Genomic DNA, 25071 nt, shown 5'->3' on the forward strand with positions numbered 1-25071 from the left:
CATTTTTCTTTCAACCTATGCAGCTGTTCTATATTCATTTTTACAGTCTCTCTTTGGCCAATTCTATCCTGTCGCTTGGATTTTGTATTATGCGTTTGGTAATTGCTTGCTTTCTTCCTCAATATCCAACATGTTTTCTGTGTTACTCTTCGAGTCCTGTCATGATCGTGAACTCGACGAAAGAGCTTTAGAACTACAAGCGGCATTGCCCTTCTTCACTCACGCGATATTGATGGATCGGGCTTTCGCCCATTGTCCAAGATTCCCCACTGGTGCCCCCCCGGGGGGAGTCCGGGATTTTTACTTATTTATTATTTGTTTTTTTCCTATCCCTTATAAACCTTTCTACATTATTGGGCTTTGATGTCTCGTTTCTCCTGCATAGATTTAAATTCAATTCTGTAGTTTACTATCAGAAGCTGGACCAATAGACTATGCCGCCTCCCTATTTTGGTTGCGGGGTAGAGAACCCTTCTTGGCTTTCCCTTTTTCCCTCCACTCAGTAATTTTCCTCTCAATTGAGTATCTTCTATTCTCTTTTTGCCTTTATTTGTTTCATCAATCTGACTGTAATTCTGTATTATAATTATTTTCACTTTTTATAAAACCATTACAGTTTTAATCTAAGTTATTGTTTGAATGGTGATTACAGAAAGCGTACTTCAGATGTGCGCATGAGTGCTTTGATAGGAGAAGGCAGCAAGAGGAGATAAATAACTGTGTCGAAAATTGTAGTGTTCCGGTTGTTAATGCTAACAATCTGGTTCAGAATGAGATGGCTAAGTTTCAAGTAAGTTGCTTTCTTTCTTTTTCTCTTTAAGTCTTTGAAGGATGTATAAGCCTATTAGGAAGTCTAAGCTTTTGGTAGGTATAATTGTCAAAAAATTTCAACAAATTCTTTCTCGCGATTGGCAAGGCGATGCCTAGGTGTAACGCAGGTGGTACGCAAGTGACAAGGCATTTTCCTACATTGTGATGCAAGATCATCTCCAGCAACATTCTAAGAAATTTTTGTTTCGAAGATTTCATACTTGGGAGTGAAATATTTCAACAGGACTGAAGAATGAGTGTTTTATTCTTTTCTGCCACTTTTTTCATTACCATTGCTATTACTCTATAATAGTTTCAGCTGTTAACACTATGCTTGCAATTTAATTATTGGGTCTGTCTACATGTCGCTATGAAGAGTGAAGTAATTCACTTCACTATATTTTTATTTGTCCTCTTGATGCAGTTGGGCAATGGATTTAGAAATATCTTTTATTTACTTTCCTTTTTAGGGCTATTACTAGTTTGGTAGTGTTCTTAATTTAGTGAGATTTTTATTTTCTTTTAGATTTAGATACAAGTTTAATTTTGTTTCAGATTAGGAAGGTAGGTTCTTTTTGGTGTCTTTATAAACAACTGTGTAGTCCATTGTGGACAGATTTGAAATTTTGAAGAATTGAAAGTTGGAATGAATGCCATGGTTGCCGTGAAGCTTGCATCTCCCCCTTCCCCTCCCTGAACTTTCTTCTTCTTTCTTTTTCCCTTTCTAATAGTCTCTCTGTCCCTGATCTCCTCTTTTTCTTCCTAATCCTTCCTATTTCCTGCTGTTTATACTCTGATCTGAGAATACCCTGTTCTGGGCGGTACTTCCAGCCCCAGTTTTTTCCCATTGATCTCTCCTGATACACTTCTGACCAGTCTGAGGTTTTAAGGGCTCATCCCTCTTATAGAAACGATCCACCTTGCACAACTTCGAGACAATCCTTGACTTCTAGTGGAAGATCTAACCAGAACTTCAGATCTGGTTCTGTACCTGCGCAGGACTGAGTTGCAGAACAAATTATTTCTTGCTGGGGAGTCTATCACTGCTGGTTGTCACGTGCATCCGATAGGGCTTGAAGTTTCGATCATTGTCCTAAGCTTGCAGGTTCAACAACCTTGTGGTGAGGGAGTTCTGTCCTTTGAAGGTCTACACTGGTTTACTGTTAGGTGTTTTATCGGGAGGAAGAAGAAAGGTCTTTGTTATATTGTTTTATGCATTTAACTTTTGGTTATTACAAGTAAGCCCTTGTTTTCTAAAGTTATATTCTATGACTCTCACTTCTCTTGGGTAATTCTTAAACACCCCTCTCTTTCCAATTTCTATTTCAGTTTGTCCCTATTATTTATTTTTCTCCCTTTTAAGTACTTTGAGTTATTCCTGAATTTACAAGGATGCCCCTACTTCTTTGAAAACTGTTTTAGTTGTTAATTGTGGGCCCCTAAGCGATCCAATTCTGACTTTTGGAACCCGGATCCGCATCACCTCTTGAATCATTATGGTGAATTGAGGTGGAAGGGATAGAATTTGTAAATTAACCCCTAGTGGAATCTTGTAGGGATAACTCTGCATTTTCCTCGTACTCTTCCTTCTAGCTCCCTCTCCCCCTCTTGTTGAGCTTGAGCCCCATTCCAGTGCTTCAACATCTCTCTCTCTTCCCCCCCATAGCCACTGCCTCCTTTCCTTCTGCCGCCCTCATCCTTTGCATCTCACCCTGCCCCTCTCCTTGTAGCTTTCCAATTTTTCTTTAGGAATAACAAAGAGCATGTTGTTGAAGGAAGCGATGGTTGTTCTGGAAATTCAACCTCCAATTTGAAGGTTTTTGTTAACAACCTGAATGGGGAGAATGCTTGAATGATCTAACTGATCACATAAGCATATTTTTGTTCAACTAGCATTCTCCCCATTCATGCTGTTAACAAAAACCTTCGGATGGTTAACTTATCACACAAGCCCTTTATTTATAACAAGAAAAAGAGAAAAAAAAATTACAAGTATGCCCCCCATTTAACCACCCCACACTAAATAGGGTTGGTGGAGGGGGAAAATGTCCATTGTGCCCCTGCGGCACTTAAACACATAATCTAACACTCCCCTTCAAGTTGGCGCATAGATATCACACATGCCGAACTTGACTAAACAAGAATGAAACATCTTCCCAACTAATACCTTAGTGAATATATCAGCTAACTGATCTGAAGACTTCATGAAGGGAACATAAATCAAGCCAACATCCAGATTCTTGTTACGGTCATGTTGTCTTGGACTATGGATAATAGCAACCTTGTTACGTAGTAGAGCATCATAAGAAGACAAACATGCACATCAATATCATCTAAAAGTGTGCGTAACCACAACTCACAAATCCCTTGTACTATAGCACGAAACTCTGCTTCAACATTAGATCTAGCCACCACATTTTGCTTCTTGCTACGCCAAATGCAAAGATTCCCTTATATGAAAGTACAATAACTTGAGATGGATTTTCTATCAGGTGATCCAGTCAAATCAATATCTGTATAATCTTCAACTCTGAGATGATTACGAGGAGATAAAAGAATCTCTTTTCCTAGAGCAGACTTCAAGTATCTCAAGATACGTAGAACTACTTCCATATGGGAGGAATAGGGTTCATGCATTAATTGACTCACCAAACTGACAACCACAGCAATATCAGGCCTAGTATGGGGGAGATAGATCAATTTGCCTACTAACCGTTGGTAATGCTCTTTGTCAACAGGTTCACCTGCCTTTTCCTTGAGTCGTGAACTAGCTTCCATAAGTGTATCAAAAGGATGACAACCAAATAAACCAGTCTCTGATAGTAGATCAAGGATGTACTTCCTTTGGGATAGCAAGATGCCTTTTGAAGATTGAACAAGTTCAATCCCAAGAAAATACCTTAGTTTTTCAATATCCTTTATTTCAAACTCTCGACCGTGAAAGTCCTTAAGGCGATCAATCTCAGCACTGTCATTCCCTGTCACCACAATGTCATCCACAAAGATAAGAATCATAATTTTATCACCATACCTCTTTATAGACAGTGTGTGGTCTGCATTACTCTGCTTATACCCCATAGATGTCATTACCTTGTGAAATCTCCTAAATCACGCTCTAGGTGACTGTTTTAAACCATAGAGAGCATGCTTCAACCTACAGACCTTGCCTTGAGTTCCCTTACTGAAGAAACCTGGTGGAATATCCATATACACTTCCTCATCGAGCTTTCTATGGAGGAAATTTTTATTGACATCAAGTTGTTGGAGATCCCATCCTCGGTTCACGGTACATGAGAGCAACACTCGCACAGAGGTCAATTTGGCAACCGGTGCAAATGTCTCGTGGTAGTCAATTCCATATATTTGCGTGAACCCTTTAGCCAAAAGTTTCGCCTTGTACCTGTCTACAGAGCTATCTATCTTCTGCTTAACCACAAACACACACTTACAACAGAAGAAAGAGAAGACATAAAAGCACGATAGGAGAGAGAAAGGGAATCATACAAAACAACATGGGATATGGGATGTTGAGTGTAAGTCCTGGTGCCTTTTCTAAGAGTAATAGGTTGGTTAGAAGAAAAAATTATACCTGACACAATAGGCTTAGTTGGCTCTGATTCTAGGACTGGCGAGGGGATGTGCGAATGTGCTGAAGTGGTGGTGATGGTTTGAAGTTGCTTATTTCTTGTGTGGCCCCTACGATATACCTGAAGAGTTGAATCATCAATCTATCGCTGGAATTCACCAATAGTATGCTGAACATGAGTCATCTCCCCCTAGGCAGGAACAAATGAACAATGGTCTCAGTCTCCCGAGTTGGAACATTAGTCTTTGTCCCCTCATTCCTGTCGAAGATGGTATATACACTGGTGGAGCAAGCAGATTCAAAGTCGGCTCTTCACTACCAATACCAGACTCCCCCTGAAGAGGTGGTGAGGAATAATAGCCAAAGGATTTGTGAAACACAACATCCATAGTGACTATGGTGTGCCTAGTAGGAGGATGGTAACATTTGTATCCTTTCGGAGTAGGAGAATAGCCCATAAAGATACACTTGATGCCGCGAGGTTTCAATTTTCTTGGTGAGTGATGTTCTCTAGCGTAGCAAGCACACCCAAAAGTCTTTAGGGGGACTAGAAATGAAGAATTTCCTTGAAGGGCAGCAACAGGAGTACGAGAATCAAGAACCCAGACATGTGGTTGATCAAGTAGGTAGCAGTCAGGACAGTATAACTCCAATATTGAGAGGAACCTGTCTGGCAAACATCATTGCGTGGGAAATGTCTAGTAAGTGTTTGTTCTTGTGTTCAGCCACCCCATTCTGAGTGGGAGTGCCAACGCAACTAGTTTGATGAAGAATTCCTTTTTTCAGCAAGGTACTGCTGGAATTGACCCTCCATATATCCACTGCCATTATCATGCGAAGAATTTTCAGAGTAGCATTGGATTGCGTCTGAATCATCTTATGGACATGGTTTAAGATCTCACTCTCGCCCCCGTCTCGCTAATCCAAAAAAGAGAGATCTCGCCGAGATCATGTATTTTTTTGCGGTCGACTCGGTGGTCATATGGTCTTTGTAGTCCCTGAAACTAGGTATTTACCCCATTTTAGGACTTCTAAACACAATGGGAACATCAGTTTTTAAAAAATCAAACTTAAAATGGTACTTTGATTTTTAACCCTATGTAAGTAGTCTCTCTTTGGGCCCTAGGCTAGTATGCTCTATTCCACAATCCTCATTCCACAACCAACACATAACACACCATAATCTTAAGAATTTAAAAGACATTATAGATAATTGCTTAATTGATTAATAATTAACATTGATGACTGATGAGTCACATTAACATACATTTGAAAATTTGAAATGACATAAGATAGGCTACTGATGATGTTTCGATAAAAAAATGGGTTTGAGAAGAATTTTTTTATCTAAAATGGTTCTTGAGAAGAAAAGTAACTCCAATGTGAATGAGGAAGTAATATTCTCTACTCTTTAATCTTCAATGAGTGTAGGAATGGAGATCCTCAAGCAAAAGCACCAAAATTCTTGTCCCTTATTGTTTTTCTTCAAAAAACTAGAGAGACGAGATCTTGGCGAGATTTGGCAAGATTTTGGCGAGATTTAGCGAGATTTGGCGAGATCTCGGCAAGATCTTGTCGTTTTTCAATCTCGCCTGTGATCTCAACTCGCTAATATAAAAAAACGATATCTCGCCGAGATCTTGAACCATGCTTATGGAGGCGTTGAAAACAATTGAACACCTCACTTTTGTGTTGCATCACACCCACGTTGTGCGAGAGTGACAATCAATAAAAGAGTCCTATCTCACTTTTGTGTTGCATCATATACACCCACGTAAAGGGGTAATTTTGCATATTTTTATAAAATAGAGAGAATCTTGTTTACCAAAAAAGAGTCCTACCTTTCCTGAAACCGCAGGTACTCTCTCTCTACAACCGCACTAGATCAGTGATGATGTTCTTACTATATTTAAGAACATCGTGAAGCAAGCAGAGAATTGCAAAGGGGCATCATGGCTGTACATTAAGGTGCAGGTCACAGGCATAGACAATTAAGCAATGCCATACCTTTCACGCTCTAAAGAGAAGAAAGTTTTGGCTTTTAAGAAATTAAAAAAGAAACCCTTCATATTGTGAGACACCTAACCGTGAAGTAAAGGGAGGGAAATAGGGAAGAGAGTGAAATCCTTTGCTAAACCCATCTCTCAAATCTTCTATTCGAATTGATTTCTGCAATTTCTATGCAGAAATCAAATCATTGTCATCTTGGTTTAATGGGTCCTCAGTTATATCTGCAGCTCTGCTTGTTTGAAGTTTTACTTGTCCTTCTATTTAAGCAGTACGAAATGGATATCGAGCAGAAGCAAGCGGAGCTGATAGTGTACTTGTGAAGCAAGCAGAGAATCCAACGGGGCATCTCTTGCGAATGTAATAGTTGAATGAACCTCGCATTCATCTCTCTTTGTGTTTTCAGAGATTTTAGTCGTTCCTAACATTGTCGAGGTCAGATCTTATTTGAGGGTTGAGACCATATGGTGCAAAGTCTATGCAACCAATGGATATGCCATTATGCCTAGTGTGTTGAGTCCAGGTAACTGTATTTTCAACCCAAGTCTGTTCGAGGTGTTCCCAGTATGCCAAGCCCTGTAAAGGAGAAATCATCAGTTGTGGCAAGCTTTGGGTCCTTGCAGAATTTCCCATGCACGTTCTGTGAAATAAAACTTCTTCGTTGGGTAAATTTTACACACTCATCTTTAAGGACCGATATTGAGCGATCATTTGGCATCTTGAAGAAGCATTTTCCCATATTAAAAATGAGAGTTTGATTGGCGAACGTGAAAATGATGATAGTGATAGTGATAGTGATGATGACGGGATCGTGGATATTGCAAAAGTGGTAGGTGGTACACAACAACAATAATGGGAAGCATATTGAAAACAAATTGCAAATCAAATTGAAGAAGCTTACCGAGATTGATGATGAATAATTGAGTGTATTGTGTTTTCTTAATTTTCATGTAACTTTTTTATATTTGTTGAAGACCATTATTGATGGGGTTGTGTTTTTATTTGTCATTTAACCATGGTATGACACTATTAAAGATTATTATGGATAGACTAGCAATTTTTGGGGAATCGTTTACTGGGGGTAATTTTGGAGAGAAAAATGCGCAAAAACTCTCCAAACAGCGTCTGTTCACAATTCTGGTGACTTGAAGCAAATTGATGGGTTGTTCCAACATTTTTAAGCCCAAGAAGTCCTAAAAACTCACCTCTGGTTTTATTCTCTCATGACCGATGTTAAAAGAGGGTTCTGCCAGTTTTAAGTGGAGAATCAAACCATATCAATGGGTATCGGTTCGTATCGAACCGTATTGAACCGTATCAGTCAATATGGCTCGGTACGTACCGATACACATGGAAGTACAAAAGTTTGGGCCCTTTCATATGTATCGATGAGTATTGTATGTATTGGACAGTATCGTACGATTATGGTACGATACTATTTGATACTAAAAAAATTTAAAAAGTATCTGTAACGTATTAGTGGGTGATGAGCCAAAATCAGACCATCACATCAACACGAACGGGTTAAGACGCCAGGCCGAGATCTTGCCTTGGTCTCCTTGAGGCCGACCTATCGCCTCAGTCTCGTTGGGGCCGAGCCCTTGCCTCGGTCTCCTACCGAGCTCTCGCCTCGGTCTCCTTGATGCCGAGCTCCCTCCTTTGTCCCTTACCGCCGAGCTCACGACTTCATCAAATCTCTAGGAGGACCACGAACTAGCAGAAGCCATAGCCCACTACAACACTACCAGCTGAAAGTGGGAAACAAGGAACCACTAACTGTAAAAATTGCACACAGGAGTCCAACCACCCCTATAAACTCGGAACGGATCTCACTCAAGGGTCCTAAACACTCACGAAAGAGGGATACCTGTAGGATCCTCCTTGGAATCTGGGCATATTCTCAGGGTCAGACGAGGTGGATTGTTGGTCAAAGCTGGACTCTCTGTAAGCATAACCCTAGGGTTCACGGCCTATAAATAGCAAGGTAAGCCCCCAGAAAACAGATCGATCACTTCTGACACTTAAATTCCTTTAAGTAACTGGTGTGGAGAAATTCTGACTTAGGCATCGGAGTCCCCCGTCAGGTCAGCCTGACTCTCCTTTGTCTACTCTTTGGTGCAGGACTAGCATAGAGTTTTCAGCCTTGCCGGAAAGATCGGTTGGTCAGATTTTACCACATCAGATTGGTGCCGTTTGTGGGAAACCAAACAAAAAGCCTTAGAAATCAATACATCTGCGCAGTGAACGGGTGGTATCCCCTGCTGCCCCTGAAACTTGATCCCGACAGTTGTCTCGGCGTCCATAAACCGCTACAGATCCTCCTATGGCAGAACCGCGGCATCCTGGAACAATGGAGGGACCTGCTCAGCCTCCTGCAGTGGGTGCCACAGGAGAACAAGCACCAACAGCAAGACCACTAGTGATGGCTACTCGGGGTGATCCTATAAGGGATTACTTTGTTTCTGAGCCGCCTGTAGAAATTGCTGAATAACTCCAGGACCTGCAGAGGCAGATGCTCGAGACCTACAAGCTCATGAGGACATTCATCAGGTAGTTCGGATCAGCCTTGCCAGATCCCCCCACAAGCCATAGAACTGCACCGGCGCCCAGGCGAAGTCGCACTGGCTCAACTAGTCCTCGAAGGCGCGAGAACTGGCAGGAGCCATTGCAGAATTCCTGACCCGAGCCTGTTGAACACCCTCGTGCAAGGAGGGCACATGGTAATACCGTGACCCCTCTTATGGGACCAGGTCGACTCCCCAGGGCTTTCGCCTACGGGTCTGGACACCCTCCTATGGAGGCCAGTAGTGCTTAGCCTTCTCATACTCGGCCACGTACTGAAAACTGTGCTGAGCCGCCGGACTACAGACACCCTTGGCATCAAGGCTCTAACAGGGACTGAGCCGACCACAGGAGAGAACCCCATGGGAGTCCACCTAGGCCACGCCAGCAGCAAGCGCCCCCTGCAGATCAAGAGAGGCAGGATTTAGAGAGACGCCTCCAGCAGCTGGCTGAGAAGGTAGAGAATCTCCAAAGACCAACGCCAAACTTAACAGTAGCGCCTGCTCACAATGCCTTGTCAGATGAAATAATGGATGCAGAGCTATCTCGGAATTTTGTCGTACCTACCTTCAAGACGTACGACGGGACCATAGACCCATCAGATCATCTGTTGTATTACAGCTCGGCCATGACTGCACATGCCAAGTCCGAGGTCACGCTCTGTCAATCCTTCGCAGCGTCAATGAAAGATGCAGCCCTCCTATGGATGTCCAGCCTAAGACCCAAGTCCATACGGAGCTATGATGAACTGATGAAGGCGTTTCTGGCAAGATTTCAGGCAAGCATGAGGCAGCTCCAGACACCCAGTAATGTGATGAATATGAGGCAAAGGATAGGTGAGCCCATATGGGGGTTTCTAGATCGGTTCACAAAGACCGCTCTGGAGGTGAAAAATATGCCAGAGGGTGTAGCATATAGCTCGCTGTGCAATGGGATTACACATCCAGAACTAGTGCGCTCCTTAGCTATCAACTTACCGGACAATGCCGGAGTTGTTGCGGAGGTGTAACCAATATGCTAATATGGATGATGTACTGGCAGCCAAAGGGTTGATAGAGAAACCCGAGCCGAAGAAAAAGAGAACTCAGCGTCCAAGCGAGGAAGATCAGGAACACAAGAAAAATAGGCTTGATTGTTCAGCAGACCGAGGAGATGTCCCAGAGGGGTACAAGTTGGATAGAACAAGAACCAATATCCTAATGGAAATCCAGGACCAAAAATATCTGCGTTGGCCTCGACCCATGGTCCCCAAAACTGAGGAGAGAAATCCGAACAAATACTGTAGATACCACAAGGATCACAACCATGACACAGAGGAATGCAAAGCTCTGAAGAGGGAAATTGACGAACTCATCAAGGCTGGCTATTTGAACAAGTATTTGAAGCAAAAATTCGGAGAAGAGAGGAGAGGCCCAGATGAGGCCCGGCCGAGCCTCTAGAATGCTGAACTTAGTGCCGAACAGGCCGATCTCCAGGCGAATTGCCCCACTGGACCTGCCATCTTGACAATCCTAGGAGGACCTACTGCAGAGTCAATACGAAAGGTGAAGGCCCATGCTCGTTTTGTCTACATCATCGGATAGCTTGTGAAAGTAGCTCGGGTGGATCCCGTCATCACCTTCTCAGATTCCGATTTAGAAGGGTTGAATTGGCCCCATGAAGATGCAATTGTCATCTATATTGTCATCGCTAACCGCCCGTTCCACTGAGTGTTGGTGGACACTGGTGCATCGGTTGATCTCAGGTCATACGAGGCATTCCAGAAGCTCGGATTAGGAGCAGATGCCTTGAAACCTGCAGGCGGCCCGTTGTATGGGTTCTCGGGGTCCCCATCAGAAATTGAGGGAACCATTGAGTTGCCAGTGACCATCGGACACGATCTAAAAATGACCACCACAATGGTAAATTTCATGGTGGTAAAGGTGGCCTCCCCATACAATGCTATCCTCGGTCGCCCAGGGCTCAACAGCATAGGGGCGGTCATTTCCACAAAGCATATGAAGGTCAAGTTCCCGACACAGAACTTGACCGGAGAGTGCAGGTCAAGCCAATACGAATTAAGAGAGTGCTATGCTAACTTCGTGAAAGCCAAGAGGAGTTGCTGTGTATGCCTGGCATGCCCCGTAGAGATTGCTGATGTAAGGGACGAAGAGAAAATGCACCGAGCCGAGCTAGTGGAGGAGCTAATAACTATCCCATTGAGCCGAGCTGAGCCAACGAAGACAGTGCGGGTTGGTGCCTCATTAAGTCAAGGACATCAGTAGGAAATTCTCAGTTTCCTCTAAGATAATTTGGATGTGTTCGCATGGAGCCCATCAGACATGTCAGGAATCCCGAGAGAGGTGGCCGAGCACAGCCTCGACATTGGCGCGAACTTCAAGCCATTCCAACAGAGACGGAGAAATTTCGCCCAAGGCAGACAGGCAATAATAGATGAGGTGGAAAAGTTATTAAGTTCAAGTTTTATTAGGGAGATCAAATACCTTACCTGGCTGGCCAATGTTGTGATGGTGCCCAAATCAAATGGCAAGTGGCGGATTTGTATAGGCTATACGGACCTGAATAAGGAATGTCTACCCACTGCCGAAGATTGACACTTTGATAGACTCCACGGCGGGCCATGAAATGCTCACCTTCATGGACGCGTATTCAGGCTACAATCAGATCCAAATGAAGAAGGATGACAAAGAAAAAACCACGTTCTTGATTGCCCAGGGAAACTTTGGTTACAAAGTGATGCCCTTTGGATTAAAAAATGCTGGAGCTAATTACCAAAGGATGGTAAACTTTATGTTCCGAAGGCAGGTCGGGCAAAACATGGAGGTGTATGTTGACGACATATTGGTCAAGAGTGGCAAAGGCAGTGACCATGTTGTTGACCTGAATGAGGCCTTTGGAGTGTTGCGCCAGAACAGGATGAAGTTGAACCCCACAAAGTGCACTTTTGGGGTGACCCCGGGGAAGTTCCTAGGCTTCTTGGTTTCTGAATGGGGAATTGAGGCGAATCCGTCCAAGGTCAAAGCAATACAAGAGATGCAGCCACCAAGAAACATATGAGAAGTTCAGAAGTTGACAGGTAGCATTGCCGCCCTTAATTGGTTTGTCTCTTGAGTAGGAGACAAATGCCACCCCTTCTTTAAAGCTCTAAAAGGGGTAAAAGCCAGCAAACAATTCGAATGGACAAAGGAGGGCAATGAAGCATTTGAGAACCTAAAAGCATACGTAGTCAGCCCACCTCTCCTGAGCCGACCCGAGCCAGGTGAAGTACTACAAATATATCTGGCAACATCCCCCATAGCCGTAAGCGCAACACTCATGAAAGAAGAAAAGAAGCACCAGAGCCTGATCTATTATGTCAGCCACGTCCTCCTGAGCGCAAAAACGCGCTATACGAAAATCGAGAAGTTGGCGTTTGCACTTGTGAAAGCTACTCGGAAGCTTAGACCCTACTTCCAGGCCCATCCCGTGGCAGTACTCACAGACCAACCTCTGAAGAAAGTCCTCCATAGCCTAAGTGTTTCAGGCCGCCTCGTGGCATGGTCTATTGAACTAAGTGAGCACGACATTGAATATCGGCCAAGGAATGCAATCAAGGGACAAACGCTGGCGGACTTCATTATGGAATGCACCCTGACAAAGAGCAAAACAAGGAGAATGCTGAGCCGAGCCGAAAATGGAAGCTACATGTAGATGGGTCTAGCAATTCCTCTGGAAGCGGGGTAGGAATCATCCTCTTAAGTCCAGAAGAGTTTGCATTCCAGTATGTAATAAGATTTGCATTCCCAGCAACTAACAACGAAGTAGAGTACGAAGCCCTTATAGCGGGAATGAAACTAGCTAAGTCGGTATTGGCAGAGGAGCTAATAGCTCACAGTGACTCACAGTTGGTGGTGAACCAAGTCAATGGGTAGTACGAAGCGAAGGAGGAAAGAATGTGCAAATATCTTCAAGAACTTTACGACATTCACAATGGTCCAGGTGCCCAGAGAGGATAACTAGTCAGCCGGTTCACTCTCCAGGTTGGCGGAGGCTGAAAGAGCCGAGCTGGGAATGATGGTGTATTTAGAAACACTTGGCCATCACAGCTATCAGAAGAGTGAAGTTTGCTGTAATGAGACAGCCGCTATAGAAATGGGCTAGATGGAGCCCATGATCGGCTACCTGAGGGACGACCATTTGCCAGAGGACCGAGCCGAGGCAAGAACGGTGAAGCGAAGAGCTGCGAATTATGTAATGCAGGGTGGCCTACTCTATAAAAGATCACTCTCGGGTCCCTTGCTGAGGTGCTTAGGACCGGGCCAAGTGGCAGAGGCCCTTGAGGAAGTTCACGAAGGGATCTGTGGTGGACACATGGGAGGATGAGCACTGGTGTATAAAGTGCTGCGCTAGGGTTTCTATTGGCCAAAGATGCAGCAAGAGGCGATACATTATGTACGACAATGTCTAAAATGCCAGGTGCATGCCACAGTGCCTCATGTCCCGGCAACCGAGCTGAGCTCGATTGTTTGCCCCATCCCATTCGCCATGTGGGGAGTTGACATCCTTGGGCAATTCAAAAGTGGTAGAGGAGTAAAATTCTTGATCGTGGCAATCGATTACTTCACCAAATGGGTAGAGGCACGCCCCTTGGCAAGAATAACTGAGCCAGCTATGGAGAAATTTGTAAGAGATGATGTCATCTACCGCTTCGAAGTCCCCAAAATCCTGATAACAGACAATGGGAAGCAGTTCGATAATCAGAGATTCAGGCGTTTTTGCGAAGGGTATGGAGTTGACTTTCGCAACACCTTTGTGGGACACCCACAGACAAATGGGCAAGTAAAAAAGACAAATTAGACCCTACTTGAGGGGATCAAGAAAAGACTGGACCAAGCAAAGGAGAATTGGCCGGATCGGTTACTAAGTGTCCTATGGTCCTACCGGACAACAGCCAGAACCCCGAAAAGAGAAACACCCTTCAGGTAACCATACGGAACGGAGGCCCTAACACCAGTGGAGGTTAACCAGGCATCCTTCGGTGCAACGGCTTTTGAAGAAGCTCATAATGAGGACGGACTAAGGGCTAACCTCGACTTCATTGATGAAGTCCGTGAGGAGGCTCTCCTTTGGAACGAAGCATACAAGCAAAGGACGGCACAGTTCCATAACAGAAGAGTAAAACCTCGATGTTTCACTGTGGGAGATTTGGTGTTGAGGAAGGCTTCGCTTTTTGATCCCCGAGGGGTGGGCAAGCTCAGCCCAAATTGGGAAGGCCCTTATATAGTTTCCAGAGTGGTCCGTCCAGGGACGTACCACTTGCAGACCCCTGAGGGCCGAGCTATGCAACGAGCGTGGAATGTAGAAGATCTCAAGAAGCTTTATCAGTAGCTTCTATCAGTTGTTTTCTTTTATAGCTGTCTTTTTTTCAGCAATTAGTGGAAAGTCATGTTTTCCTAGTCTATTTCTTGTTAGCCTTTTTACCAGGTTAATTGATGCTCATACTGGCATTTGGTTCATCTCAGCAGCTCTTGTAATCTACTCATTCAATTAAAGATGAACTTTCTCTATCTCCAAAGAATAGTAAAGCTTCCATTTATGTCTTCGTAGGTAATGGTCTAAATTCACTCGTAAAGGCTCTGAAGGACGGCTTTGCCTCCTCGTCCCAATGGACTACAAGCCCTTATCCTTAAGGCAAATACAAGCCCTTATCCTTAAGGCAAATTCAAAGACCTTATCCTTAAGGCAACGAATAAAAGACCTTACCTCTAAGGCAGGCACTAGAAACCCTTACCTCTGAGGCAGGGGAGTCAAAGCTCCCATCTATAGGACAGCATGACCGGGCAACAGAAGACGTAAACCCTTGTCCCTACAGGATCTAGTTATCACCTCGGCCCCAGATAAAACCGAGCTCATACCTCGGCCCCGACAAGACCGAGCTCATACCTCGGCCCCAAAAAGACCGAGCTATCACATCGGCCCCATACGCGAACAAGTTCTAACCCTCATCCCAACTAGCTCTCAGCACAGTTGCTAAATAAGCGGGCTTGGCCCCGCGCAAGCCGCAGGAGAACGAATTAAAGAAAGGAAAAAGAGGTGTGCAAATCGACTTTTTCATTAACATCGAAAGGAAAAAAAGATGTACAAATATTCTCAACTACAAAAGGTTCAACTACAAAAGAAAAAGAAAAGTGTTTACAAATGGCATTTTTACGCCCACAAAAAAGGAGATGGGGGGGAGAGAGCTTGACTTTGCTTCACTCGGCATTCCTCTTAGGGGCGGCGGCCTCAGCTGCAGATTCCTGATTTACCTCTTCTCCATCTCATCTGGACCAATGGGCAGCACCGAAGACTCAGGGTGTGGAGCGACATAATGCTCATAATCTGAAAAGTCGAAGGAGGGACACTTGCCCAGAGCAAAGTTCACCGCGCTGTTTGAACTGAGGTTGAATGAGGTGGTGTTCAGGCCAATCAGCCACGCTTCCCCTTTTGGAGTGGCCACGTACCTCTCCACCGCATTCTCTAATGCAGCCTTCAGATCGGCTCGGTGTTTTTCCTCCAATGCTCTCTTTTGAGCAGCGTGCTCCTCCACCCTTTTCAAACCCTCCTGGGTCTCAGTAACCTCAACTTGAAGTGCCTCCTTAGCCTTCACCAAGTCGCTATTTACCTGGAGTTGCTTGGCCATCTGAGCCGACAGTTCCTCCTCCCTTTTCTCTGCAGCCACGGCCTTATCTTAAGTGGAGTGGGCCTTCTTGCCTGCCACCTCGAGCTGACCTGTAGCCTTCAGCAACTCCCCCCGGATCCTCTGTCTCTGCCTCGGCCTTCGTGCGAGCATGTGCCATCCGCTCGAATTGACAAGCGTCTCCATCGACCAATTATAGCCTTGCACAAAAACATGGTTAGCTCGGCAAAAAATAAAAATGACTCACGTCACCAATGTGAGCGTAGAGTTGTTCAGCGAATTGCATGTCAGGAATGTTTCTCACACACTCCATATCAACAAGAAGACGCCCCTGATGGCCAAAGGTTTGGGCATCACTAGCATTGGTGATAGTGGCTGTCTCATCGAGCATATCCCACTCCAGAGGCCTGTGCCCCTCGCGGGGTGCCCGCATCGGCACCACCACTGAGGATTCAGTTCGGCCCTCCACGTCAGAGCGGCCAAGCGGCTCATCCTCACGATGCCTCTTGCGTTCCCCTTGATCCTTGGGAGGATGAGGTGACTCAGGGGGAGGAGTCTTCCCCTAGCTCTTGCCTTTGATCCCAGCTGGGATAGGGATCGTGGGAGGAGCCATCTTGCCTTTGCTTGGAACGCCGCGCTGAGCTAAACTCTTCGCCGGGGGGCTCTTTAGCTTTTCAACTTGCGGCTCAATCACTATAGGGGCAGTCTTGGTGGCACCAACCGTTGCAGTTCTCTCGCCACTTGGCCCACCAGCGACCCTCTTCCCCTTGTCAACAGATTTCTTTGCTGCCTGATCGGCAGCCAACGCTTTTCGAGCTTGTGCCGATGCCATGGCAAGTTTGGAGGGGTCAATCACCACATTCACCACTGCAAAAGCAACATAGTTCTAACATAAAAAAATACATACAATAACCGAAGACAAGGAAAGAACTTAGGACAGGATGGGACCTCACCCTCCTTCGGGACTTTGCTGAGCTCCCACTCTCGAAGGAAGTCTTCATCAAACAAGTCACGAACCCGCCTCCCCATCCAAACACATCTGGTTGGTCTGAAGATCCTTCTTACTAAGAGTAGGAGGTTGGTTCAGCCTCGTAAGGTTAGGTTTGGACCAAGCGCCCTTAAAGGGGTTCCCAGACATGGCCGCGTAGAAGAACTGATCCTTCCAGCTCTTCACGGACGTGGGCATATGGGTGAACATCTACAAAGTCCCATACGACCCGTCTCTGCTCCTACGGGTAAAGTAGTACCACCCGGAGCGATGCCTCTTCATGATGAAATAACGTCAAAAGACGTTCAGGGTAGCATCGCGCTGAATCTTCGATACAAAGACTTTAAAGCTGAGCAAAATCTGCCAGGAGTTCGGCATCAATTGGCTCGGCGTGATCCCCCAATAGTTTAGAACCGAGCGAACTAGCTCAGGAACGGGAATCTGGAGGCCACACTGGAAGGCGGAGCGTACAGAGCCACCTCGTCCTTGCGAATATCTACAGACTCCCCCTCATCAGGGACTCTCATCACCATCTAGTCAGGGATGCCGCACTTGCGTCGTGTCGAATTTAAGGCCTTCACGGTCATGGTACTCTGAATCGAGGTCGGTCTCCTCTTCCCATCAGAGGATGATGCCGAACCCTCTCCCTCGGACTCCCCGGTCTCCCCTTCCTTGGGAGAGCTATCACTGGCCACCGTGGTAGCAGGGCTTTCCCTCATAGTTGTCTCGGGGGGCTAGCTCGAGGATCAGCCCCTGGGGCACCCCCCGACACCATGGTTGCCTCAGAAGACTCGGACCCAGCACTACTACTGGAACCAGAATCGTCAAAAGAGCTATCGCTCGAGGACGTTTCCTCAGGGCCTGGCCGAGCTGTCGGGCCCTCCGAAGGCCTAACCACGGCTAAAGAAGGGGGTTGGTCCGACATAGTAGCATCCGAGACCCCCACGCAATATCGGAGGGGATCCTCAGAAGAAAGACTAGGAGGAAGAACAGAAGAGGAGTGAGTAGTGACCATAACTTATGAGAGTCAAAGGAGAGCGCCCAAAAATTCCGAACCGAGCCGAGCTAATACTCCAGTCTTTGCTGCGCCGAGCACTTGTGCAATCCCTTCAAAAAACGAACAAGGAAAATGAAGACAAAAGCCCTTTTTATAGGAAAAGTGGGCGAATTGAACGGTTAGAATCCATCGGGTGTAATGGCCAAGATGTAAGGACACTTCATCTGCTCGAGGAACGAATTCACGCTAGTGCGCTTCACGCCGAAATACGGCGCACGAACTTCGAGTATTTATGACCTTTCGTACCAAAGAAAGGTCTGAAGGACTGACCCGATCCTCCAGACCGGGGGCTAATGATGAGCCAAAATCGAACCATCACATCAGCACGAATGGGTTAAGATGCCAGGTCGAGATCTTGCCTCGGTCTCTTTGAGGCCGACCTATCGCCTCGGTCTCCTTGAGGCCGACCTATCACCTTAGTCTCCTTGAGGCCTAGTCGTTGCCTCGGTCTCCTGTCGAGCTCTCACCTCGGTCTCCTTGACACTGAGCTCCCTCCTCGGTCCCTTACAGCCGAGCTCACGCCTTCATCAAATCTCTAGGAGGACCACGAACTAGCAGAAGCCATAGCCCACTACAACACTACCAGCTGAATGTGGGAAACAAGGAACCACTAACTCTAAAAATTGCACCCAGGAGTCCAACCACCCCTAAAAACTCGGAACGACTCTCACTCAAGAGTCCTAAACACTGACGAAAGAGCGATACTCGCAGGATCCTCCTTGGAATCTGGGCATATTCTCAGGATTAGATGAGGCGGATTGTTGGTCAAAGCTGGACTCTCCGTAAGCAGAACCCTAGGGTTCACGGCCTATAAATAGCAAGGTAAGCCCCCAAAAAAGGGATCGATCACTTCTGACACCTAAATTCCTTTAAGTAACTGTTGTGGAGAAATTCTGACTTAGGCATCGGAGAGTCCCCCATCAGGACAGCTCGACTCTCCTTTGTCTACTCTTTGGTGCAGGACTAGCGCAAAGTTTTCAGCCTTGCTAGAAAGATCGGCTGGTCAGATTTTACCACATTAGTGGGTATCGTATCGATGCCTACTGATACCAATATGTATTGGCTGATACAGAACGATATGCATCGATACTTTCGACCATGATGTCTAGTAGTAACCAAACGATTATTGTTTATAGCCCATAATCTATTTTCATAAATGTTTATTCATAAATAGGTAATAAACATAAATGTAAACTATGCCAAAGAGAGCTTAAGAGTTTGGCAATCAGATGGGACTTCAATAAAGCGGATTATAAGGAAAAAAAAAAAAAAAAGAATTTTGCCAAGTCCTAAGTGGTGAGCTGGCAGATTAGGCTGCAGGTCAGCAAAAACAAAAACCAAAAAGTTTTATAGAGATAAGGTGTTGTAGTGGTGGTTGAGGTTCATGGTATGGGGTTTCGACCCTTGGGGAGAACGAAATTTCGGTCGAAACCTGGGAAATTTCAAGGATACTAGGGAGCTTTTCCTGGTATGGTGAAAAGTTAGGTTTCGACCCCCAAACAATGTTTTTTTTTTGTCTGATTTTTTGTGTACATCCTATTTTAAACATTTTTAACACATTCACATAATTAGTTTCATAAAAAAATACATAAAGTCTTACTTGTATGGTGAACCAATGGTTTGATAATCATTACGTTGACTGGACTGAAATATGTTATAGGTAAATGCATTTTAAAAACCAGAAAAAAAAGCATTAACGTGCAAAAAAAAATTATTTTTGTAGAAGTTGGGACTTACCTTTTTGGTCTAGTGTGTCTTTCTTATGTAGATGAAGCAAGAACCACCCTTAGATTCAACTTTGTTAGGAAAAAAAATGGAAATCTCCACTATTTCCCCAAGTTTCCCACTCCTAAGAGAAAAAACTAAGAGGGTCGAATTCTGTTAAAGAAGGCTTGGGTTTCTTTTCAAACTAACTTATATAGGACCTGGTTCAAGTCAAACCAGTTGGTTTGGTCGAAATTTCCCATGTTTCGGTCAAAACATGTCGAAATATGGTCGAAACTTGTGACTTTTAAAAGTCACATGCAAGGTTTTAAGTGTTGGTACGTATTGTACCGTATCGGCCGATACGTATCGGTATCAGTTGTCATTGGTACGATACTTACCGATACGCTACAAAGAAGTTTTGGATAAGTGATGTGTATCATAGTTTCGATGTATCGTATCGGTACCGATACGTACGATACTACTGATACAAACTTTTTAACAAACAAATAAATTCCTTTCAGTATCGGTACGTATCGGTATGTATCGGTACCGTATCGTACAGTATCGTACCGATACAGTATGATACTGGTTCTTGAAGTGAGAAATGGCCCTTTTTTTGGTTTTGTTTCAACACTTGTTTGAAACAAACCACTTTAGCCTCTTTTCCCAACTCTTTTCTCCATCTCTCCTTTTCCCCTTGATTCAAAGCATTGGAGACTCCAATTGAAGGATTGAAGGAAATGTTGTGGATTTGCATCTTGCAAGCAAGGAAAAAAGCTCTTGTTCTTGAAGAACCATCTCTTGAATAGTAAGTTCTTGTACATTTACACAGTTTTTTCAACTTTAGGCTAAAATTATCAATTTTTTTACAAACCTAAGGTTCATTATACTTAGAATCACATTTTATGCATCATAATTACATTGCAATCACTAGATTTATAAGGATTTACACACTTTTTTCAAAAGAAAATGAGGTTTTAAATTTTTTTCAAATTTCTTAGATCTACTCATGCTCAATGGTAAAAAATGTTTAGATTTTTTATATGTTATGTAAAAACAAGTATACTATAACTTCTATGGAAAATTTTGATTTTTCTCAAAAATTTGCTTTTGTAATTTTTTTAATTTCGAAATTAATTAAAAAGCAAGAAAAATACAAAAAATTATTTTCTTTTTTAGAAAATTTAGTTCATTAAACTTTTAAAAATAATGTTAGAACTTATAATTACAAAATACATGATTTGAAATGAAACCCACACTTTTTCCCCAAAAAGTGAGGGTTTCAATTTTTTTTTTTTAGATCTACTCAAATTTATTGGTCCACAGTATGTGGATTTTTTATATGTTCTTTGAAGACATTAATCTACAACTTCTATAAAAAATTTTAATTTTTCTAAAATATTTGTTTTTTTTTTTATTTCAAAAATTAATTAAAAATTAAGAATAATACTAAAAAAATACATTTTTTTAGAAAATTCTGTTCATTTTAGTTTTAAAAAAAAAATTTATAATTTACTTGGCCAATGACCATGATGTGAAATTATATGCACACTTTTTTCCCAAAAAAGTGTGTATTTCAAGTTTGTGTAAATTAGGAAAAATACAAAAAAGCCTTTTTTTTTTCTTTGAATGCATTTCATTTTAGTTTCTAAAAAAATGCTATTATTTACTAAATACTAAATCAATAAATATGCATATTAAGTTTCATTATTTATCTTTGTAGGAAGATGGCGCCTAAAGAACGGTCTAGGGATATTGGATGGGCTACAGCCACGAAAGTACAAGGCAATATGTCATGGACAAAATGCAACTACTGTGATGCTATCCACCTAGGAGGTGGAATTACCAGACATAAACAACATTTGGCAGGAGGATTTTCTAATGTTGCCAAGTGTACATGTGCCCAGATGAAGTAAGCAAAGCAATGAGGAAGCACTTAAGGGGAAGTAGAGATAAAGCAAAAACAACTGTTGAAGATGAGGATAGATTGGTTGAATATAAGGGATCATGGGGATTATAAAGGATCCGATATGGAGGTAGAGGATGATCAACAACTTGCATGAGCGATGCATATTTCAAGGGAGGAAGCAAAAAAAAAAACGATGGATAGCAGAACAACTGAGAAGAAGTCAATCTGTAGGACCTAGGTGTGGTGGCCCGATGATTTATGAACAAAGTTCTGGCTCTAGAAGTCATCCAAGTGTATATATTGCAGGCACTGTGAAGGGCATGTTTGACAAATTTGCCTCTAGTGGTAAAGGCAAGGGGAGAAGGAGCCCAGAAATTAGAGATATGAGAGATGCACCATACAAACATCATAATGAAGGACAACAAAGGATTGAAGAGGCTTTGTAACTTAAGACATTGAGTAAAAAAATTGGGAAAGCAATCTCTAGGTGGTTCCACAGTTCTATAATTCCACCTCACAAAGCTAAAGATCCATACTTCAAGGCTATGGTTAAGGAGATTAAGACGTGGAGAAAATGTGAAGCCACCCACTCCTCATGAAATTGCTGGGCCATATTGACGAGGATGTCCATCATCAATTTTCTCATATATTATGATGGGAAAACAATATTCCACAAGTCTTTCAACGCATCCTCAGATATCAAGGACTCAATGCATTTGTTTAAATTAATGGATAAAGTTGTTCAGGACGTTGGGCTAGATAATGTTGTTTAGATTGTGACTGATAATGCCGCCAATTTCAAAAAGGCTGGTATCTTACTTATAGTGAAGTATCCCACCCAATATTGGACACCTTGTGCAGCCTATTGTGTTGATTTGATGTTCAAGGACATTGGTGAAATGAACAAAGTGCACACATTGGTTTCTGATGCCAAGATGATCACCAACTTCATCTACAATCACAGCCGGGTGTTGGCATTGATGAGAAAGTACACAAAAGGTGACTTGGTGAGGCAAAACGGAAGGAAGAACTGGTTAAGTCATTCACCTCTAATAAGTGGTTCACTAGTAAATATGCAACCACTGAAATTGGAAAAGCTGTTCAAGACCTAATCACCTGAACAAAGTTTTGGGAAATGGTATACCGACTTACTAAGATTATGCAACCACTATTTGTGATACTTAAGTAGTTGATGGTGAGAAGGCGCAGACCATGGAAAATATAGTGCATTGTATGGAAGTTGTCAAACAGAAGATAGAAGAGGAAAACCCAAAGTCATTCAAGGCATTTTTGAAGATTATAAATCATCGATGGGAAACTAATTTGGTTAAAGACCTTCATCGGACAGGTAATTTCTCAATTAAATTTATAAGTGACTTTATTAGTAATTTAATATACTTAATCGTTAACAATAAATAATATGTAACCATGTGCAGCCTATTATTTGTATCCGGATCTTCACTACACAAACAATTTAAGGTTTAAGAAAGATTTGATAGAATCTTTGAAGGATGTTATTAACAAGTTAGCTCCTAATATTGATTTGGCCAAAGATGCGGTTGAAGAGGTTAGTAATCTACTAATCATACATATTGATTAATATTTAATACATTGACTGGCGTATTAATATGTTGATACCTTTATAGGTGAAGTACTTCCAGGAGGCCACTTGTGGGTTTGTTGATCATTTAGCTATCCGTGCTAGAGGAACACAATGCCCTGGTAATTTAGGTTTAATCAATTATGCTTGTATTTCAAATTTATTTAAAACTCCTAATGTTGCAATTATCTTTGTACAGCTGATTGGTGGCTGAATTATGGATGGAGCGCTCCAAACTTGAGGCCAATAGTAATGAAAATATTATCATGCACGACATCCTCAAGTGGCTGTGAACGTAACTGGAGTACTTTCGGATTGATACACACCAAACCTTAGAATCATCTGAGTTATGAGAAGCTGGAGGAGCTAGTGTATGTGCACTATAACATGAAATTGAAGAACTATTTAGAATTGGAGAAATCAAGGGATGATATTGATGTCAACCCAATTGACATCACGCACATACTCGACGAGGAAGATCCAGCTAGGGGATGGATTGAAGACACTGAAAAGGTTTTGGTGATGGACAAATTATCTGAAGATCGATGAGAAACCACACCTGATCCCATTATAGAGGACCTCATTAGAGATATAAATGAAGATTTTATAAATATTGATGATGATGAAACCCAAACACCATCAGCTTTGCAAGAGGATGATGATAGCTTCGATGATGGCGATATCAGAAGGACGAGATCAGGTGTTACATATAGTGTAACTTAACCAGATAGTGATGATGATGATCAAAACAAGGATGATGCTGATGATGATGATGATGATGATGATGATGATGACGATGGTGGTGGTGGTGGTGGTGGTGGTGGTGGTAGTGGTGGTGGCCAAACTTATGTATTGGTACATTTCACAGAGGAGGCTGCATTTACACATGCAACCCAAGATAGTCATCATGGTGCTCACACACAACCAAAGTCTTATAGTCGGAGGGGTAGGCGATCCCACAATCAGAGTGCTACTGATGCGTTGATGAGTAGTATGGAGTCAATGAGCATTAGTTCAGATCCCACTAGTTCCTCGTCCGGACATGGACACCATGTATGTTCAGATGCATCTTTAGGTTATAGATATGGGACTTATGCAGGACAATCATTTGCCAATCCAGAGTAGTACAGAAGTTTAGATCACGCTGGTTCCTCATTTGGACATGGACACCATGTATCTTCAGGTGCTTCTTCAGACTATGGATATGGGACTTATGCAGGACCAACATTAACCACTGTTGAGCAGTACAGAAGATTCTACAATGAATGAGAGACCCACTACCATAAATATTTCGACTGGGGTAAATATTGTGCCTATATTTGACAAGTGCAGAACATCATCTTAGTTGCTCCTACTGAAGAAGGTCCTAGCCAAGGATTTGAACCACCACGACACTCTTCATGGCACTCATCACAGTGGCAATGGCAATGAGAAAAGAAAAAACTGTAAGAAACCTCATCATTTTGAACATTTTCAACTCAATATACTTGTATATTAATACGATACCCTCTATTTTAGTATTTATGCATTCTACATGTTATATATAGATTTTTTTAACTGTTTTTATGCAAAAGTGTATAAAAATGTGTTCCCTATCTATTTATGTGCGTATCTTTAGTGTATCTTCGAAACGATACGATACCCTCTAATACGTATCTTAATTTTGACCGACCGATACAGCGACTGATACTAATACTTCAATCCTTGGCACGGACAAGTAGGATCATTCTCCCCACTTTGACAATGGGTTGCCTGCCGCGAGCCAAAATCCATTGGTACTTTTCACTTCCGGCCCGAGACCTATCAAAACAGTTCAAATTTTACCGGGTTAGGGCACGGGTGTAACAAATCAAATGTAATATTTTTTCAAAATTGTTGATGATTTAACAAAATAAATTGAAGTATTTTAAATCTAAGAAAAGTAAAGACTGTTCAAGGCCCATTTAAGGCTTTATTGGTACATTACCCCGTTTATGGCCCAATTATAGCCCGATTAGGAGAAGCCCGTTGAAGCCCATAACCCATCCGAGCCCGACATGACACCTACCGGGACTGACTCATTCCTTAAATAGGTAGGTCATGGTCCGAGGACATAGGCCCGCCAGGCCCGGCTAGGCCCTACCGAGACCAGCCCGGCCCGACCAATTGACACCCCTAGTTTAAGGCAAGACAACGGTAAGACAGCTG

The 25071-nt window shown here is 43.2% G+C and overlaps 2 protein-coding genes across 3 annotated transcripts in view; both read left to right on the forward strand.

Annotated features, from left to right (window-relative positions):
• The window catches only part of LOC122070220 (protein FAM136A), a 58430-nt gene that overhangs the window by 296 nt on the left and 33063 nt on the right, over positions 1–25071 (forward strand). For both annotated transcript variants that reach the window (XM_042634347.1, XM_042634346.1), the window contains exon 2: positions 653–790. In XM_042634347.1, the coding sequence (XP_042490281.1) occupies positions 653–790 (138 nt within the window). The remainder of the gene's footprint in view (positions 1–652; positions 791–25071) is intronic.
• LOC122070221 lies at positions 20876–24340 on the forward strand. The gene is made up of 4 exons (XM_042634348.1): positions 20876–22632; positions 22721–22851; positions 22931–23006; positions 23084–24340. Exons 1-4 carry the CDS (start codon positions 22497–22499, stop codon positions 23218–23220), a joined length of 480 nt encoding a protein of 159 aa, XP_042490282.1. The 5' UTR covers positions 20876–22496; the 3' UTR covers positions 23221–24340.

The sequence above is a fragment of the Macadamia integrifolia genome, unplaced genomic scaffold (assembly GCF_013358625.1).
Source record: "Macadamia integrifolia cultivar HAES 741 unplaced genomic scaffold, SCU_Mint_v3 scaffold86, whole genome shotgun sequence".
In the NCBI taxonomy this organism is placed as follows: Eukaryota; Viridiplantae; Streptophyta; class Magnoliopsida; order Proteales; family Proteaceae; genus Macadamia; species Macadamia integrifolia.

What these genes read in the sequence shown, in the direction of transcription:
- LOC122070221 (XM_042634348.1), top strand. Translation starts at nt 22,497, where the DNA reads ATGGAAAATATAGTGCATTGTATGGAAGTTGTCAAACAGAAGATAGAA. An exon ending in TAAAGACCTTCATCGGACAG is followed by an intron (nt 22,633 to 22,720) that starts GTAATTTCTCAA and finishes AACCATGTGCAG; the next exon opens with CCTATTATTTGTATCCGGAT. An exon ending in TAGAGGAACACAATGCCCTG is followed by an intron (nt 23,007 to 23,083) that starts GTAATTTAGGTT and finishes ATCTTTGTACAG; the next exon opens with CTGATTGGTGGCTGAATTAT.